Source organism: Trachinotus anak, unplaced genomic scaffold (assembly GCF_046630095.1).
Source record: "Trachinotus anak isolate AG129_WGS33_773 ecotype Australia unplaced genomic scaffold, CSIRO_AGI_Tana_v1 ptg000007l, whole genome shotgun sequence".
Taxonomy (NCBI): domain Eukaryota; kingdom Metazoa; phylum Chordata; class Actinopteri; order Carangiformes; family Carangidae; genus Trachinotus; species Trachinotus anak.
The window spans coordinates 19,423,519-19,441,324 of NW_027273858.1; the positions used below are offsets into that span (position 1 = coordinate 19,423,519).

The 17,806-nt window shown below is 40.5% G+C and overlaps 1 protein-coding gene across 1 annotated transcript; it reads left to right on the forward strand.

Annotated features, from left to right (window-relative positions):
* The first annotated feature begins 2,830 nt into the window (after positions 1-2,830).
* LOC139623444 (fibrillin-2-like) lies at positions 2,831-17,480 on the forward strand. The gene is made up of 12 exons (XM_071481689.1): positions 2,831-3,009; positions 7,100-7,155; positions 7,309-9,390; positions 10,352-10,474; positions 10,604-12,598; positions 13,690-13,823; positions 14,435-14,602; positions 14,819-14,998; positions 15,690-16,281; positions 16,783-16,932; positions 17,083-17,300; positions 17,427-17,480. Exons 1-12 carry the CDS (start codon positions 2,831-2,833, stop codon positions 17,478-17,480), a joined length of 5,931 nt encoding a protein of 1,976 aa, XP_071337790.1.
* The last annotated feature ends 326 nt before the right edge of the window (positions 17,481-17,806 follow it).

A 17,806-nucleotide genomic window follows, 5' to 3' on the forward strand; every position in this document is an offset into this window, starting at 1 on the left:
TAATCAATACAGACAATGACAGAGAGGACACCATTTGGGGGAGTAGTTATAAAATTTGTTATTTTAGAAAAAGCAGAGGAATGCTTGTGCCAAACCACTAAAGTGTGAGCGTAACATAGGGGCAGGTCCAGTCAACAAAAGAAAAAAAGAAAAAAGGAGAGCTACCATACCTGAAATGTTTTCCCATAGTCTCTGAAAGCATAACAGCCACTTCAGTCACATTATTTTCTCTCACAGTTCACAGTGATACGTCTCTATTTATTTTTTTCTGTTGTGTAAGTTGATGGATTTTGAGTCTTTCAAACTGTAATAGTGCTGAACAGTCTTGTGACCTCATCTACTGGACACAGTTTTACAATATATAGTTACTACACGTCAAGACTTGTAAAGATTAATGTTTGCCAAATAGGACACCTGGAGAAAGTACATTAAAAAACGTCTTCAAGGAACAATTCAACATTTTGGGACTTGAGGAAATCAGTGCCTCTGGCCACGAAATAATCTTACACATAACCTTTCATAAAAAAAACACACTGGTGTTTTTACACTTTTGTTTTGTACGGATTAAACAAACAGGACATAACATGTTAATTAGTGAGCCTGAGAGTTGATGAAAGGTGGAGTTTGCGATTTCTCTGGTTTCCAGTCTTTATGCTAAGCTAGCTCTCTCCTGACTTTTATTTTAAGACTTTGAAACAACTTTGAAAAGTAGTTGCTGGTGTAAAATGTGAAAGGTTAACAAAGAGAAAGCTAAAGCTCCTTTCTCTCTTCAGTTTGCTTTCAAGATATCCTCAATGACTTGAGCTGTGAGTGTCTTCTCTATTTCATATTTGCATTACATTGTTGTCAACATCACGCTCAAAAATCAAACTAATTGCATGTATCCACAGAATTTTTGGAGTGTACTTCATTTTGATACTTTTTCAGTGTGAACACACTACATACTAAAACCCTGCTAATAATCAGTATTTAGTATGGATTTGGGACACAGCTAAAGTCTGCAGTGACACAGGTTTTTAGGTGCTTGGTTTCAGTGATTCATTGTCACAGTCTTATTGTGTAATTCTCTAATCCTGTTGTGTAATGTGTGTGTTTCTTTAAATGAAAAAAAAAAAACTACAACAAATTTTACGCCTGGAGCATCAGTATAATATTTACCAATGCATAAGAAGTATCTGCTTAGAGTTTGTGGTGACATGTAAACTTGTGCATTTTTGGAACAGCTAATCTGAAACTATTATGTACTGCTAAAGATGGCAGCCTCATTATAATAAAGTTCAGATCATAAAAATGTGTTTCTGGAATTTCTGAATTACAGAAAGTGGAACCAGCATGTGATTATCCCTCATCTCTTTCTCAAAGGAATCGTTTGACATTTGGGAAATTCACCTATTTGCTTTCTTGCCAAGAGTTAGATGAGAAGACTCATGCACTCAGCTGTGGCTCAACATATAATAAAGAGATGTTTTCATCTAGTTTCTGTAGGATTACAGATAAAATGTGCTTCAAACAAGTTGGTAGGAGAATTTTTTGATCTAGCAGGCTAGCTGTTTTATGCATCCACATTTAGCTAATCCCTTCTTGCTGCTGATCCTAGTGAACAGACATGAGAGTGTTACTAATGGTTTCAACCCACTCTTAGCAAGTAAGAAAATAATCCTACATGTATTACCTGGAATATTCCTTTAAATGTAGGCTATGACCTAAGCCATTTCCTTGTCACTGCTAATTCCAGTTTTGGCCTGAGGAAGAAGGAGACACCGTGACATGGTGGCACAAACTTCTTCTTTTCATCTGGCAGAGAGAAGCTTCACCATGAGAGCGTAAAACAGAGAGGGTTTTCTCGCTGCTTTTATAGTTTGCACCTCCCTGAACAGTGCAGAATCGAAACTGTGCTTGCTACAGCCACACACCGATAAGCAATGTAAAACCCAGGCCGCAAACAATTGCACGGGCCCAAGCGATCAGATAAATCTCAACAACCGGCCATAAAAATTGTCCTACTTTTTCCCACCTGTGGATGAGGGTTCATAAACCTGCTCAAGACCTGTAGCTGCGTTATCTGCCCAGAAGCTGCTGCCAAGGATTATTACTCTGTCATATACGTACATGGAGCTGCATGGCTGGTCCACAATGTGACTGCTTGAAAAGATGTTAGGTCATAATGTACATATTTTTTTCTTAAGATCTAATGAAATCTAAAATTAGATAATAGAATTTGCCTTGGAATAATAGCAGGACTAGAATATATTTAGACAAATATTTAAACATTTGGTTTGATTTATCTTATATTCACGTCATGAGCGGATGAATGGCATTTGTCACATAGGACCATACTAAAGATAATACCAGTCATTGCAAAGAATGTAGGAGTCAGGTCAGTTCAGTTGACATTTACAGAATCAACTAATGTTTTAACAAATAAAAGTTAAACCAGGAGCAAAATATGCAGCTTATAACAGTGAGGTAGCTCAATAAAAAGTGGTTTAAATGGTCTAAATGATTTGATTAAATTGGTTAAGTTTCAGTGGTGATTGTAATATTATCCACACATTTGTCACACGCATCTTTGCTACAAACTGATATCGCTGACAAACACAGATGAATCACAAAGTAAAATACTTGATACTAGAAGGATCCAAATCCCTTTCTCCCCAGATGCACAGGTGAATGAAAGTCATGTTGGTCTCTTGTCTTCTTGTCTACAGGGAAGAGGACAAACGAAGGCCTTCGGGGCATGGTCCACTTATTGTGCGAGACCTGACACATAAGCAGGGGAATATGGGTGTTCCTCTTCCCAGAGGTTTAAGATGTCAGGGCAGTACATGGTATGGTGGGGTGGACCATTGTCCTGAGTCCCAGGGGTGGAGGAATCAAGACAGAGGTGGAGGAGAAGAAAACGACAGAGCTTCGACTCTGCAGAGAAAGACGAAGAGAAGGAAAGAGATCCAGCGGAGGGGAGTCTGCATTTTCTCCCCACGAAAGACTCAAAGGCCGGGGAAATATGCGGTAAGTGAAAATCTCTGCTACTGCATTTTTTACTTTTCTTTTAATGTCTTTCTTGTTCATCTTATTCTTATGGCTCATTGTAATTCCAAAGGTTTTTGAAGTTATCATTAATCCATTTCATGTGACCCTGACCCCAATTTTATGTTTCTTGATATTTCAGTTGATATTTGTTTGATGGCCAGTTTTTCTATGATTAAAGCATAAAGGCTTTGTTTGGACACAAAGAACACTGGGTCATTCATTGCTGTAGGATCAGTTAATGAAATACTTGTCATTAATATTTAAAAGCTTTAAGAGAACCTTTTTTTAAAATGTGTCACTATCTATGTAAGTGCTGATTTATTTGTTTGTTCATTAAAAATTAATTGTATTCATTCTATTCGCTAATGGGTTGATTACACCATCTGTTAAGTCTGTTAAGTTTATTTATTGTATTTATCCCTCTAGCTATTTAATGGTTATACCCCAAATTAATGATTTTATAATTCAATCTATTTACTTACAAATAAATCTATTTATTTAGTTAAACCAAAGTTCACTTTGGAATATGAATGTCCTTTGCAATGATAGTCTGGTAAATGGCAGCATGATATTTAGATATGGATGAAAATTAAAATGAACAAAACAAAACAAAACAAAACAAAACAAAACAAAACAAAACAAAACAAAACAAAACAAAACAAAACAAAACAAAACAAAACAAAACAAAACAAAACAAAACAAAACAAAACAAAACAAAACAAAACAAAACAAAACAAAACAAAACAAAACAAAACAAAACAAAGGGAAAAGATACAAAGACTACTTCAGAGAAACATCTAATGCTGTAAAAAAGCCAAATTATATCAACAAACTAAAATACAAACAAAATAAAAGCCCAAAACTCTAATATGCATACACAATATGCTACATTTACTAGTAGTACAAAACAGATGAGATATAATAAATGTTTAAGAGGTGATGGTAGGCTAGCTGTTTTCCCCTGTGTCCAGTCTGTAAGCTAAGACAAGCTAAGCTAAGCAGCTGCTGGATGAACCTTCATATTTAATAGACAGATATGAGAGTTCTTCTCATTTAAGTTAGTTAAGCGTTAAATGAAAGGCAAAGAAGTACATTTCCCAAAACTCTTTTTTAACAAATCATTTTGTCAAACCAGTTAAAGGTACATAGAATATATTTACACTCACAGGTAAGGAACAGATGAGCTCTGTAGAGGGAAAAACTGAGTGCTGTAGAGTAAAACAGAAAACAATGGAATTATGAAACACCTGCAGCACTGGTTCTTAAAAAAAAACTACAAAAAAAAAAACACATTGACCTTTCAGACTCCCAGTGTACTTTAACATCACAAACAGTAACAGTTTGCTCATGTTAGAAATGTTGCAGATGGGGAGGAGATTATGGCTGCTGTCATACCCATCTCTGTCCCAGTTGCAGTCCCTTAGGGAGGCTTGATATGATTTACAGTAGACAGTCCTGCATTTATGTAATAGAAGTCTGCCTCAGCCCTCTCACTGCCCATTCAGGACCTTCCCCTGAGATGCAGACAATAGCCCTATATGGCCTCCAGGGAATATTGACATTTAGATGGTAACCCAATCAGAACAAACAAGAAGTGTTGTTATTATTCTCATGGTTCAGCTCAACTACTTCCTTGAGCCATTTTCCTGGAAGAAAAATGGTAGGATGACTGTAGAGCTTTGTGGGCAAAGCAATTTTAAACCAGAGCCTCCTGGTTAATCCAAGACACCTTGAATACAACTTTATTTGAGTCTTCCCCAAGTAAACCATAGTGGCTAGAAGGCTTTTAAACTTCTGAACAAGTGGTGAGAAAATATAAAATTATTCCAATCAGTTAATGTAGCATAAATCAACCGTTCCTAAGTCAAATGATTGGACCTTGGATCCAAAGAGTGGAGTTATGCTCACTCACAAACTTTTGTTGCTCTGCCTTAATGAGATCAATGAAAATTACCTTTTTCCTGAGATTCAGAGTATTAAAATATAATTTGTCAAGCACTGGGCTCACTAACAACTAAACTGACCATGAAAGTAAAGCTGATTTTTTTTTTATTGTATTAGAGGCAGTGTCATACAGAGATAATTTGTACTGCAGAAACTGAATGAAGAAATACATTAGCATGTATTGGTTTTGGCTAAATGTCTACTTTTACCACTTAAAGGTAAATCAAAATGCCACATTTGTTATGAAGCAAAAATCTGTCGACCATTTTCAGAACATAACAAAAACAAAAACAAATACAATGATTTTGTTTCTGTTATTTTCTAAATATAAAATTTGGACTGCCATGAGGTAGGCCTCAACACCGTCAGACCCCACACTTGCACCTGTAAGTGAGGTTTTGCAGCAAACACTACCCAGTGTGAGGACATAGATGAGTGTTCTGACACAGGATCCTTTTCCTGTGTCTGCAGACAAGGCTTCACCCTCAACGGAACTCATTGTGTTGGGAAAACACAGTTCTTCCACTCTCATTTTCAAATAAATGAAAGTGTGGTTACGTGCCCATGTCTCTGATTTATATGAATCCGTTCTGAACTGATGCCAGTCAGCGTCAGCCGCAAGGCTAAACTGCCAAAGAATCTGATATTACAAACAGTTCTGGGAAAAAAATTGCTGTCCCTCTTAATAAGCCGAAACACATTTTAGTGCCTACTATTAGTTTCATGTCAGTGCTTGTTGGACATACAGTGCAAGCAGTAGGATAACAATGAATAGGAATGAGGAGGAATCTACCGTAAGATTTTGCTGCCAGTAAAACACTCCTGCAAGCTTGAGAAAATAAAAATGAATGTAAATGTAAGTCTCCAAAACTTGGCTTATCAGTTAATGTAGCATAAATCAACCGTTCCTAAGTCAAATGATTGGACCTTGGATCCAAAGTGTGGAGTTATGCTCACTCACAAACTTTTGTTGCTCTGCCTTAATGAGATCAATGCAAATAACCTTTTTCCTGAGATTCAGAGTATTAAAATATAATTTGTCAAGCACTGGGCTCATGAATATGGAAACTGTGGTCGCTCTGCCTTAATGAGATCAATGAAAATTTAATTTAATTTGTCACACACTGAACTCACTAACAACTAAACTGACCCTGAAACTAAAGTAGATTTTTTTGGTGTATTAGAGACAAAGTCATACAGAGATAATTTGTACTGCAGAAATTGAATGAAGAAATACATTAGCATGTATTGGTATTGGCTAAATGTCTACTTTTAACACTTAAAGGTTAGTCAAAATGCCACATTTGTTATGAAGTAATCTGACTACCATTTACATTGAAAAGCAATCATTTTGTGTCTGTAATTTTCAAAATATAAAATTTGGACTAATGTGAGGTTGATCGAATGAACATTTAAACATGAACATTTACTTCAGTGCATAAAGGACTCACAGGAGCTCTGGGTTACCCTTCATTTAAAAGATAAAGCATCTGGAGGATTTGAACAAACAAAATATGCAGAGAAAATAACATTTTATTGCACAGTGTTAACATTAAGAAAATATTATGTACATTATGAAACTTTATCTGGAGGGAATCAATCACAAAGCAGGATAAACGAGAGCAGTGACGGTAAATGACCTCCTTTGGTGGTGAGTCAGGAGAAGACAATAGGTTTATCTGTGTGACACTAACTGTAACAATAGACACCCGACCATTGTTCCAGTAGGATGAAAGTAGGCTGTGGAAACACAAAGTACAGTAAGAAAGGTAACACACTGTAGTTAGGTCATATCAAGACTTAACTTCCTGTTTCAACAACAGAGATGGATGGTGTTATCCTCAGAACTGACACCACTTGTTGTTTGAGATTCTATGCTGTGTTTTTGATTGATGGCTCTCCTCACCTTCATGAAGACTAAATTCATCTTACGTCCACATCTCTACTGTAATTAGTTACAAAGATGAAAAAATACATCCAAAGTTCCCACTGTACTTCTTAAACATAGAGTTAGGGTTCGGGTTAGGGTTAGGTTTAGGGGATCTGGAAAATCATTATTGTTAGAGCATTACTCTAAAGGGTATTGGCCAATTGTCATGATTTTTTCTTTTCTTTGCCCTCACAGGTTTCCACTCCTGTGGCTGATAAGTCTTTCTGCAGTGCTGGAATACTGCATTGCAGGTACCTTACCTTCAGTTAAATAATCTCTTTTTATCCTGCACATGAACAGTAGGCAACAAATTACATATGCTCCCTAAATATTTAAAGAAAAAAACTGAGTCTACAGATAATCAGATTCAGCATGTCTCAAGGTCATCTTTCTTTTCTCTTCAGTTGCTGACCCCAGGGACTGCGAGGCAGCGGGCAGCAAGTGCCACCCTCAGGCCGAGTGTCTGAAGGTCAAAAACAACTTCACCTGTGTGTGCCCCATGGGCTATCAGGGCGATGGGCTGCTGTGCAATGACATTGATGAATGTCTCAGTGGCCTGCATAGCTGTCACTCAAAGGCCCGCTGCAACAACACCCTGGGCAGCTATAGCTGTGTCTGCCTCAGTGGATACGTTGGAGATGGCACCGATTGCCAGGACATCGATGAATGCCAAAAAGAAAATGGTGGTTGCCACACCAATGCTCTCTGCACTAACTTCGAGGGAGGGCGACAGTGCAAATGTAAAGTTGGCTTCAAAGGAAATGGCTTCCAGTGTACTGATGTAAATGAATGTGAGAACCAAAGGATTTGCCATTGGAACGCCACCTGCACCAACAACCCTGGGTCCTATGTGTGTACCTGTAATGCTGGCTATAAGGGCAACGGGAATTACCTCTGTCTTGACATAGATGAATGTTCAGAGACTCCTCGTGTTTGCTCTTCCTCACTTGGCTACAAAGGCTGTAAAAATCTGCCAGGCACCTATTACTGCACGTGTAGCACTGGCTTCGAAAGTAATGGGCAGAGCTGTGTGGACATCAATGAATGTGAAAACAACATCTGCAGTCTATATGCAGACTGTGTAAACACCATGGGGTCATACCAGTGTGCCTGCAACAGTGGTTTTGTAGGAAATGGGCTGACGTGTGCAGACATAAATGAATGCAATGAAAACAATCAGTGTGACCCCAATGCTATCTGCATCAACAGGCTTGGGAGTTACGAGTGCTCCTGTCCGGGAGGTTTTGTAGGAGATGGACGATTGTGTGAAGACATTGATGAGTGTGAAACACCCAACATTTGCCCTTCCACCACTACCTGCGTCAACACTGGTGGGTCATATTACTGTGACTGTGGAAGTGGCTTCATCTTCAATAACTCCAAGTGCCATGATGTGGATGAGTGTGTGGCCGGCCGTTGCAGCCCCTATGCAAACTGCACAAATTCACCAGGCTCCTTCTCTTGTCGGTGTGCAGCAGGGTACACTGGAGATGGTTTCACGTGTGTGGATGTGGATGAATGCTTGTCAGCTAGGCAGTGCCACTCAAATGCCCTTTGCATAAACCTCCCTGGCTCCTATAACTGCACCTGTCAGGTGGGTTATTCTGGAGATGGGGTGACCCAGTGCAATGATGTGAACGAGTGTCTGGTGGATAATGGAGGGTGCAGAAACAAGGCTACATGTGTCAACAAACAGGGCTCCTTCTCTTGCCTGTGCCTGCCAGGCTTCATCTTGGTTAACCAGACTCTTTGCCAGGATATAAATGAGTGTAAGGAACTGAACAATCCATGTGGAGTGAATGAAGAGTGCAAGAACATTGACGGATCATACGAGTGCCCCTGTCGGGTTGGTTACTACCGCCCCGCCAGCAATATGGACTGTGTTGATATAGACGAGTGCAAAGACAAACCTTGCCATGTTAACGCCACATGTCTCAACACTGTGGGGTCCCACACTTGCACCTGTAAGCGAGGTTTTGCAGCAAACGGCACCCATTGTGAGGACATAGATGAGTGTTCTGCGGTGGGCAGATGCCACCCACGGGCACTATGTACCAACTTCATAGGGGACTTCTTCTGCTCCTGTCAGCAGGGGTTCAAAGGTGATGGCTTCTCCTGTCAGGATGTGGACGAGTGCACTCTCTCTGATGCCATCTGCCCAGCCTTCTCAAAGTGTATCAATTCACCTGGTGCTCATGTGTGCTCATGTTTGAATGGCACAGTCGCCTTCAATGACACCTGTGTGCTACCCAGTCCATTGTGTGACCCTGCATGCCACAATAATGGCCTGTGCCACCTTTCACCTGCCGGATACCAGTGTGTGTGTGACCTGGGTTATGTAGGCGACGGGCTGACTTGTTCTGACATAGATGAGTGCCAGAGGGAAAATATTTGTCCTGAAAATGAAACTGAATGTGTGAATATCCCAGGATCGTTTTCCTGTGTCTGCAGACAAGGCTACACCCTCAACGGAACTCAATGTGTTGGTAAAACACAGTTCTTCCACTCTCATTTTCAATAAATTAAAGTGTGGTTATGTGCCCATGTTTTTGATTCATATGGATCAGTTCTGAACGTGATGCCAGGCTTAAATGAAATAAATATTTTTGCTCTCGTCATGAAGTAAATTGATGAGATACTGGAAATCCAGACAAATTTCATCCTCCTTTATTGTTTTCTGTTTTCTAATACATACCAATCAAAAAGCAGAAGATAAAGATTAAAAAAAGGGATAGATTTAAGGAATTTGTGAGTTAAATAATATTTGTGGTGTTGTCCAAAAACACATCCTCCTGTATCTGGAAGTTATCCCTTATCCTTGTAACATTTAGTGTAAATCCTAATACTAAATTCACATTCAAAAGAATGCACATTATTGCATTTTTCTGTTTGAAATTAATCTTCAGTCATCAGTTGGGCTAAATGTCCAAAGAATCTGTTGTGAATAATCCTGGGAAAATCCTCTATTGTGTCACACTTCATCAACCAAAACACATGTTAGTGCTTATTATAAGATTCATGTCGGTACTTGTCAGACACACAATGCCAGCAATAGGATTATAATGAGTTGGAATTTACCTTAAGATTGGGCCACCGGTAAAACAGTTTTAACGCTCCTGCAAGCTTGAGAAAATAAATATGAAATACATTCCAGAATAGGGCACGGCTGCTGCTGGCTCTAAGTCAGATGATTTTCATTTCATGACAGTACCCTAATAATATTAATGAGGCTACCTCCTTGTCTAAAATTCTTTCTGTCCATAGTCATCAAATTAATCAACTTGTTGTACCTCACTTATAAATGTAAGTCTGCAAAACTTGGCTTAAACAGCTCACAGAAATCATTTCCTCTGCTGATGACTTGTCCTCTGACGGGTTGCTTTTAATCCTAATTATTTCCCTCTTTTTCTCCCTCCCTCCCTCCCCATTTGTCCATCACCTTTCTAGATGTGAACGAGTGTGAGACAGGGGAGCAGGAGTGTAGCGAGTTTGCCCACTGCGTCAACACAATGGGCAGTCACTCCTGCTTCTGTCTCAGTGGCTTCACAGGTGATGGGAAGAACTGCTCTGGTAAGCATCAATTTCTCATTGTTAACATCCATAAATGCAGTTGTTTTTTTGGCCCCCATCTTTTGAGCTTTCTTTTAGCACCTTTTGGGGCTGTTTCCCTGACACTGTCCCATTTTGGATAAATTATAGACTTTGATGAGTGCCAAGTCCAAAATGGAGGATGCCACCCAGTTGCCAGCTGCACTAACACACCTGGATCTTTCTACTGTGCTTGTCCACCTGGCACGGAGGGCACTGGCTTTGACTGCCAGGATGTGAATGAGTGTGAGCAGAACTCCTCACTGCCACACAATTGCAGTGTCCAGGCTTTGTGCCTCAACTCAAATGGGTCCTACATCTGCCAGTGCCAGGAAGGATACCATGGTGATGGCTTTATTTGTGAAGATGTGGATGAATGTCAGCTGACTACAACCTGTAGCAGGAACATGACGTGCAGCAACACACCTGGTTCCTATGCATGTTCGTGTTTTTTGGACCTTGTGTACGAAAAGGGCACATGTGTTAGCGAAGACATGTGCCTAAATGCTAGTAGTGCCTGCCACCCACTCGCAGAGTGCCACCGATACCAGGGTTCCTTCTACTGCCGGTGCAAAGATGGTTATGAGGGAAATGGCACTGAGTGCTGGGATGTGGATGAATGTGACAGTTCACAAGATAAAGTCTGCATGGCCTTCTCCTACTGCTTCAACACTGATGGCTCGTACATCTGTGACTGCTGGGAAGGGTTTGAAGACAACGGGACACACTGTCAGGATGTGGATGAATGTGTAACAGGGAGCTTCACCTGCCCTGACAACAGTACCTGCACTAATATGGAGGGCAGCTACGAATGTACCTGTGACCCAGGTTTCTCAGGCAATAGCTCCCTTTGTTTGGATGTGGATGAGTGCTCCCTCGGCCTCATCCAATGCCCTAATTTCTCCAACTGCCTAAACACGGTTGGATCTTTTGTCTGTGAGTGCCAGGAAGGTTACCAAGGCAACAACACTCACTGTGAGGATATTGAGGAGTGCCTAGACAATTCAACCTGCCCTGAGTATAGCAAGTGCATCAACACCAATGGAGGCTACTTGTGTCTTTGTGACACTGGATTTTCCAGTGTGGATGACTTGTGTGTGGACATTGATGAATGCAAGAACACTGAGCTGGGGGAGCTTTGCACCAATGGGACCTGTATGAATGCTATTGGTTCGTATTACTGTGAATGTATTGAAGGGTTCTGGAGTAATGGGACAGAGTGCATGGATGTAGATGAATGCTCAGACTCCCACAACTCCTCAGTATGTCAGCCCCATTCTGTATGTGTCAACATTCCTGGGTCTTACCTTTGCCCCTGTAATGAGGGGTTTATTCTGAATGGTACAGAGTGTCTGGATGTGGATGAGTGTCACAACCCAGATGGCATCCCATGCCCCGAGAACTCATTATGTAACAACACAGTAGGATCGTTCTTCTGCCTGTGCTTGCCTGGGTACGAACCCATTAGCCTGGGCTGTGAGGATATCAATGAATGCAAGGACAACAGCACCTGCCGCTTTGACCAGGTGTGTACCAACCTGCCGGGAATGTACAACTGCTCTTGTCCCTTGGGGTATCACGAGGAGAATCAGGCATGTGTCGACACTAATGAGTGTGATCATTCACCATGCCACCCATTGGCACGGTGCTGGAACACCCCTGGCTCCTTTGCATGCCACTGCCCTCTGGGCTTCGCTGGAAATGGGTCCTGGTGCAAAGACGTAGACGAGTGTGTTGCCCTGACCAAACCATGCCACCCTCTCGCCCAATGTCACAACACCCCAGGTTCATTTGTATGTGTGTGTACGCCTGGCTTTGTAAGTATTGGGCCATTGTGTGTAGACTTTGATGAATGCCAGCAAGCTAATGGGAAGTGTCACTCTGCTGCCACCTGCTCCAACCATGTAGGAGGTTTCAAATGCTCATGCAGTCGTGGCTGGAATGCCACCAAAGAAAATGGTCTTGGAAAAGGAGGATGTGTGGACTTGGATGAGTGTTTGTCACCCATGACATGCCCTGGAGAAACATCCTGTAGCAACCTGCCAGGTTCTTACACCTGCTCCTGTACAAAAAAAGACACAATGTGCAGATCGACAGCTCTAAAGGGTTAGCTATGTCTTTGTTTATCACCTGTCTTAATAATCATACACTGTCTGTGTTTCTGCATGTGTACCTCACACTTTTCTTTATCAAAACTGACGTTCTTGTAATGTCGCATCATTGTTGTCAAGTGAAAAGCTTGTATGTTAAAAATGTCCTCAATTGATGAGGTAAAAAAGAAACGGCCTTGGTTTTTAAAATGCTAAATTTCATCAAAATATTGGAGAAAGAAATTTGGAGAAACAAGGTTTTTACAATGAGAATAGCACCCATTACCAAGTCCCATTATTTGGCTCCTACATAGTGTACAATAACATTAAAACTTCAACAGATTGGAGTAATTAGGGTAATGTATTTACCCGTTCATGTATAGAGTGCTGCAGGAAGGACATGTTTTTGTAGGCAAACCCGGATGTTAGCTTCACCGTGGTTCCCTTGAATCCAATAAAAAAAATTTAAAAGCTTGCAAAAGTGGTGGAAAAACGCAATGAGGCTGTACAGGTGGACGAGATGATAATGACGTTTAACCTCCCCATCAAACTCTGTAGTCTCACTTAGTCCCTTAGCAACTTAGCAACTTTTTTAAGAGACATAAATGCTTAAAAAGTCACAACTGGGGTATATACTGACATATTTTTTGTAGAACAAAAAAACAGGAAAATGTCTTGAGCTTGTGTTAACCCCCGACTTTATTTCTTAACTAACATACTTACTCATGAGCTTACTCACATTACTTTGCAGGGGGTTTGCTCATTTCTATCCATCACAGAATTCAGCACAGCTTACTAGTTTTTACCATTTTGTGTTAGCAAGGAGGACGTTTGCAGCTTAGCTCATAGACAGGGCAACATGCATTTAATATATGAACAGCCTGTTGTGCATATACACTGTGAATTTTTAATTTGAACTGATTATTACAGATCAAATATTTCATTTTTGCCAAACTTAAAATGGTAATTCGAATTTCGAATAAAAAATAACAGCTAAACAATCAGCTGTCATGTTGGTAGCAAGTGAACTGGTTAGTTTGATTGATGACAATATGATGTAGCTGTTCTTAGACTTGCCACTGATTAACTTCTGTGTTTCCTCAATAGAGAGCAACCTGTACCCCTTTGGAGCAGAGGTTGGTGATAAAGGAGTAAAGATGGACACAGAAGATGGAAATTCACCGTATATCACACCTCCAATGGGTTTCCCCTTTATTGGAAAATTGTATGACAGGGTTTATGTGAGTTTCTATGCACAATTTCCTACAACATTGAAATATCAGTTTATATACTATATCTGCTAAGGCAGCAAAATCATCTGATATTGTTATTTTTAAATAATGGGAAATATTTAGAAATGTTCACTTCTAGATTGGACTGAATTCAAATTTTGCATTTCACAATATTTAGAGACCTTTTGAAAAACAACAACAACGCTGGATCCCCGCCAAAAACTAATCACATCCTCTTTGGCCTCTGGCATAGCTGTCAGGCAGTTAAATGCCTTTTTCAAGTTTTGAAATATTCTGCAAACAGTTATGAAAACATACACTTCTTGACAAAAATGGTCACACTGAGATAATATTGCATGTACTGCACAAGACTTATTACAGTCTACAATACATAAATAGCAGTGAAGCCATAGAAAATGTGGCATCTTTATGGGACTTACCATGCTCGAAGGTTTACTAGCAATAATGCATACAGCTCCCATAATGAAACTGGGAATAAATAAATGACAATATGACATATTTCTGAGATTACTGCAATTTTACCCGTAATGATATGACACAACATAATGGTCAAACTTTTTGATATCTGTCTGATATCGCCTCTCACTTTCCTTCCTCAGTTTTCAGACAATGGTCTTGTCCAGTTTCAGTCTGTTGCTGAGAATGAGCAGTACCTGCTCCCTGCTCCTTTAGCCAGTGGTTTCCCCAACAACATGAATGTGGGTCTGTTGGCGGTGTTCTGGGATGATGCTGACCTCACCAATGGCTACGGACGGCTGCTCTATCAGGTTAGATGTCATCAGAGGTCAAAGTTCATGTTGGAATGAGGCTGGAGTTTGTATTTCTTTTTTCTTTTTTTAAATTGAAGGATTAAGTGAAACGAAAGTCAGAGAGTGACTGAGATTCTGTTTTTGATAGAAGTTACAATCTACAAAACAAGCCCTCATTCATATTTAATGATGTAAAACCTTTATTCTGCAACAAAACATTGCTCTGCCTTTCAGGAATACCATAAGCTGGATATATCAGATGTCTACTCGCAGATAGTGTTTAATCGAACAGCAGATGAAGTTACAAAGTTTGTGATGCAGAGAAACAAGCCTGCTTTTACCCCTGCCTGGATCCTCAAGATCACCTGGGACCATGTGATGCCTGTCTCCTACCAGAAGTTCAATCTCTCCGAGGTAAAGATTGTTCAAATCACGAAAACATTTAAATGTATACAACTTCAGATTCCAGAAATAAAAAAATCTTGCAAAACATGTTCATCAATAACATTTTCAAATTTAAAGAAATGCCTAACCATAGTTTTGGATTTTGGTTTTATTTTCTACAAACATTAACTAATTTATCTATATACGAGCCCAGTGCTAGCTCATAGGATTGATGATAAACTGGAAACAAGCAAGTAAACATGACATAATTCCCTTTCCAAGTCTCTGTAGGATAAAACACACAATGAGAATATCAAAACATCCCCAACTTATCTGACTGAGGCTACTCAGTCTCGGTGAAAGGGAGTGTTACTGTCTGCTTGCATGCTTGTCCTACTTTAAATGCTTTTGTCATGTGCAATGTGAGCCCTTTGACCATCAGCTCAGAGAAAGCAGGTATTAAGTCACACTGCATTTCCTGAAACTCTTGTGCTGTTTTGTTGAACTTTGGTGCCATCTTGGGGTTGTTTCATCCTGAAGGGCTTGAATGCAGAGTGTAGTGATATCTGCTGCCATCTGTCTATTGTATGTCTCCTTGCATTGTGTTGTTGTTCTTGTTCTACAGTGGGAATTGTGTTATCACACAGCGAGACAATGACTGAATAAAAGCAGAGTAAATTATAACTTAATAACTTGTACAGTTCTGATTTGTTGTTTCCAGACAAACACTTTCCAGTGTATCCTGACCACAGATGGAGCACGCTCCTTTGCCCTCCTGCGATATGGGGAGATGCTCTGGGGTGCTGGCCAGAGGCAATATCACAACGCTGTGATTGGCTATACAGATGGAAAAACATCCTTCACCGAGCCCACTGTCCCCCCAGAAAACCTTTTCGGGCCTGGAGGCAGATACAGGCCCCACCAGGTGAAAGGGACCTTGGGGGAGTTTGGTCAGCTGGTGTATGATTTCAGTGGTCCAGCGGGGTCAGACATGGATCCCCAAATCAAGTGCCAGGCTTGGGCAATGAAGGAGCCTGACCCTGCTGAGTGGACAAACGAGCTGCCTTCATGTCCCTGCACCCGCACCCAGGCTCTGGAGGACCTGTCGTTCTTGCAGGACACTACTGATCCAGGCTTAAGGGTGAAGACACTAAGGGGTCAGCGGTGGGGGGGCACAGGGGGCCACATCTTCCAGTCAGTCCTGTCCAACAGACATGGTTCAGGGAAGAGGTGTGTGTATGAACCAGAAGGTCCCCTGCTGGCTGGGTACAACGAACGCTACTTCTCCGGACACAGTGTACAGAAACATATCGGTAATACAAGTGATTCTGAGTTTTTGTTCAAATACAACATAAAAGTAGGACTTAAAGTACAATCACCAACTCCTAATGGTCGCAAATATACAGTATAGTAGTCAGTAGGGAATGTTTTTAAACCAGGGTTGTTTTCAAGACAGCATTAGTGAAGTCAAATTTAAGGTGTGATCCACAGATGGAGAACTTATGTATACTCTGTATATAGTTAAAGTATAAACAGAAGTAAAAATATATAAGTAGTTTTGTAGTGTATCCTCAACATTTTAGAAATTAATGTGTAGGAAAAGAAATTTCCATTAATTACTCAGAATTACTCCGTTTTTCAGTCGTTACAATTACTGTTTAGTACCTTGCTCAAAGGCAAAATAAAACACATGAATTTCATTAGCATCAAACCTGCAACCTTCTACTTACAGGACACTTTGTCTGACCACTGATCCACACTGCCACAGCCACTTGCCTTTGAGTGTAAGACTTTAATCAGACTTCTCTCTTCAGATGAAGATCTCCTGCCTTTCCAGTGGTGTTGTATCGAGTCTCCTCTATGTCACCTATACCTCAACAAGAGACCACTGGACCGTTGCCAAGGTTACAGCTGGGCCAGCCATGACGGCTGCAACCCGTCCAAGAAGGCAACACAGGGTGTAGGTGAGGGACTTTTCTCTGTAAACACAAAACAAGTTCAAACCTGCAGAAGGGCACAAACAGTAATCAGTCCATTCCCATAAAAACTGTACCTTCAATCAAAGAACTCTTTAAATTATATCCCAGGAAACCTTTTCCATGTTTTCCTTGCAGCGATGGTGTATGGCAGCCTCCACCTCATCACCTTTGATGGTACGGAGTACTCCTTCAAGGCCCTGGGAGAGTTTGTGATATTGCGTCTCTCCTCCAGCACCGGCTCTAATATCTTCACCCTGCAAGGACAGACTGACAAGCTCCACATGGACACAAAGAGGATCATTGAGGTCCCAGTGGTGGTTCGCATGGCTGCCTTCCACCAGGGCATCGGCAAGGTCAGGATGTTTGTGTGTGAGGAAGGAAGACACTGGAGGGTGTGTGTTTACAGAGAGAGACAGTTTGTTTGTATGAAAGGACTAGTTGATATTGGAAAATAAGTCTATTTACTTTCTTTCCAACAGTTGGATGAGGAGATTGATAGCATCCTCATGTTTGAGTTGGAATTGGGGAGGTGATTAGCCTGGCTTAGCATAAAGGAGCGGGAGTAAAATAGGAAGTCTGATTCTCTCTAAAAAAAAAAACAACTTACTTAATACTTTATGTTGTCTCTTGATTATTTAATTGAGCTTCTTATCTCACTTGTTATCTGCACATTTCTACCCTTTGAAAAGTATAAATATACACTATACAACTTAATTTTAATTTGACTGAGCATCAGTAACCTTCTCTAATGAGATAACTGAGTTTCAGTATCAATATCCTTGCTGGGGAATTATTTCCATTCATTTATTTCAACTAAAATGATTGCATTACATTGTACATATATGACATGATTTTTTTA

Bases quoted from the DNA above. Each gene is read 5' to 3' on its own strand.
- LOC139623444 (XM_071481689.1), top strand. From the start codon at position 2,831: ATGGTGGGGTGGACCATTGTCCTGAGTCCCAGGGGTGGAGGAATCAAG. The intron at 12,599-13,689 runs GTTAGCTATGTC...TTTCCTCAATAG, and splicing joins CAGATCGACAGCTCTAAAGG to AGAGCAACCTGTACCCCTTT. The intron at 17,301-17,426 runs GTCAGGATGTTT...TCTTTCCAACAG, and splicing joins TCCACCAGGGCATCGGCAAG to TTGGATGAGGAGATTGATAG.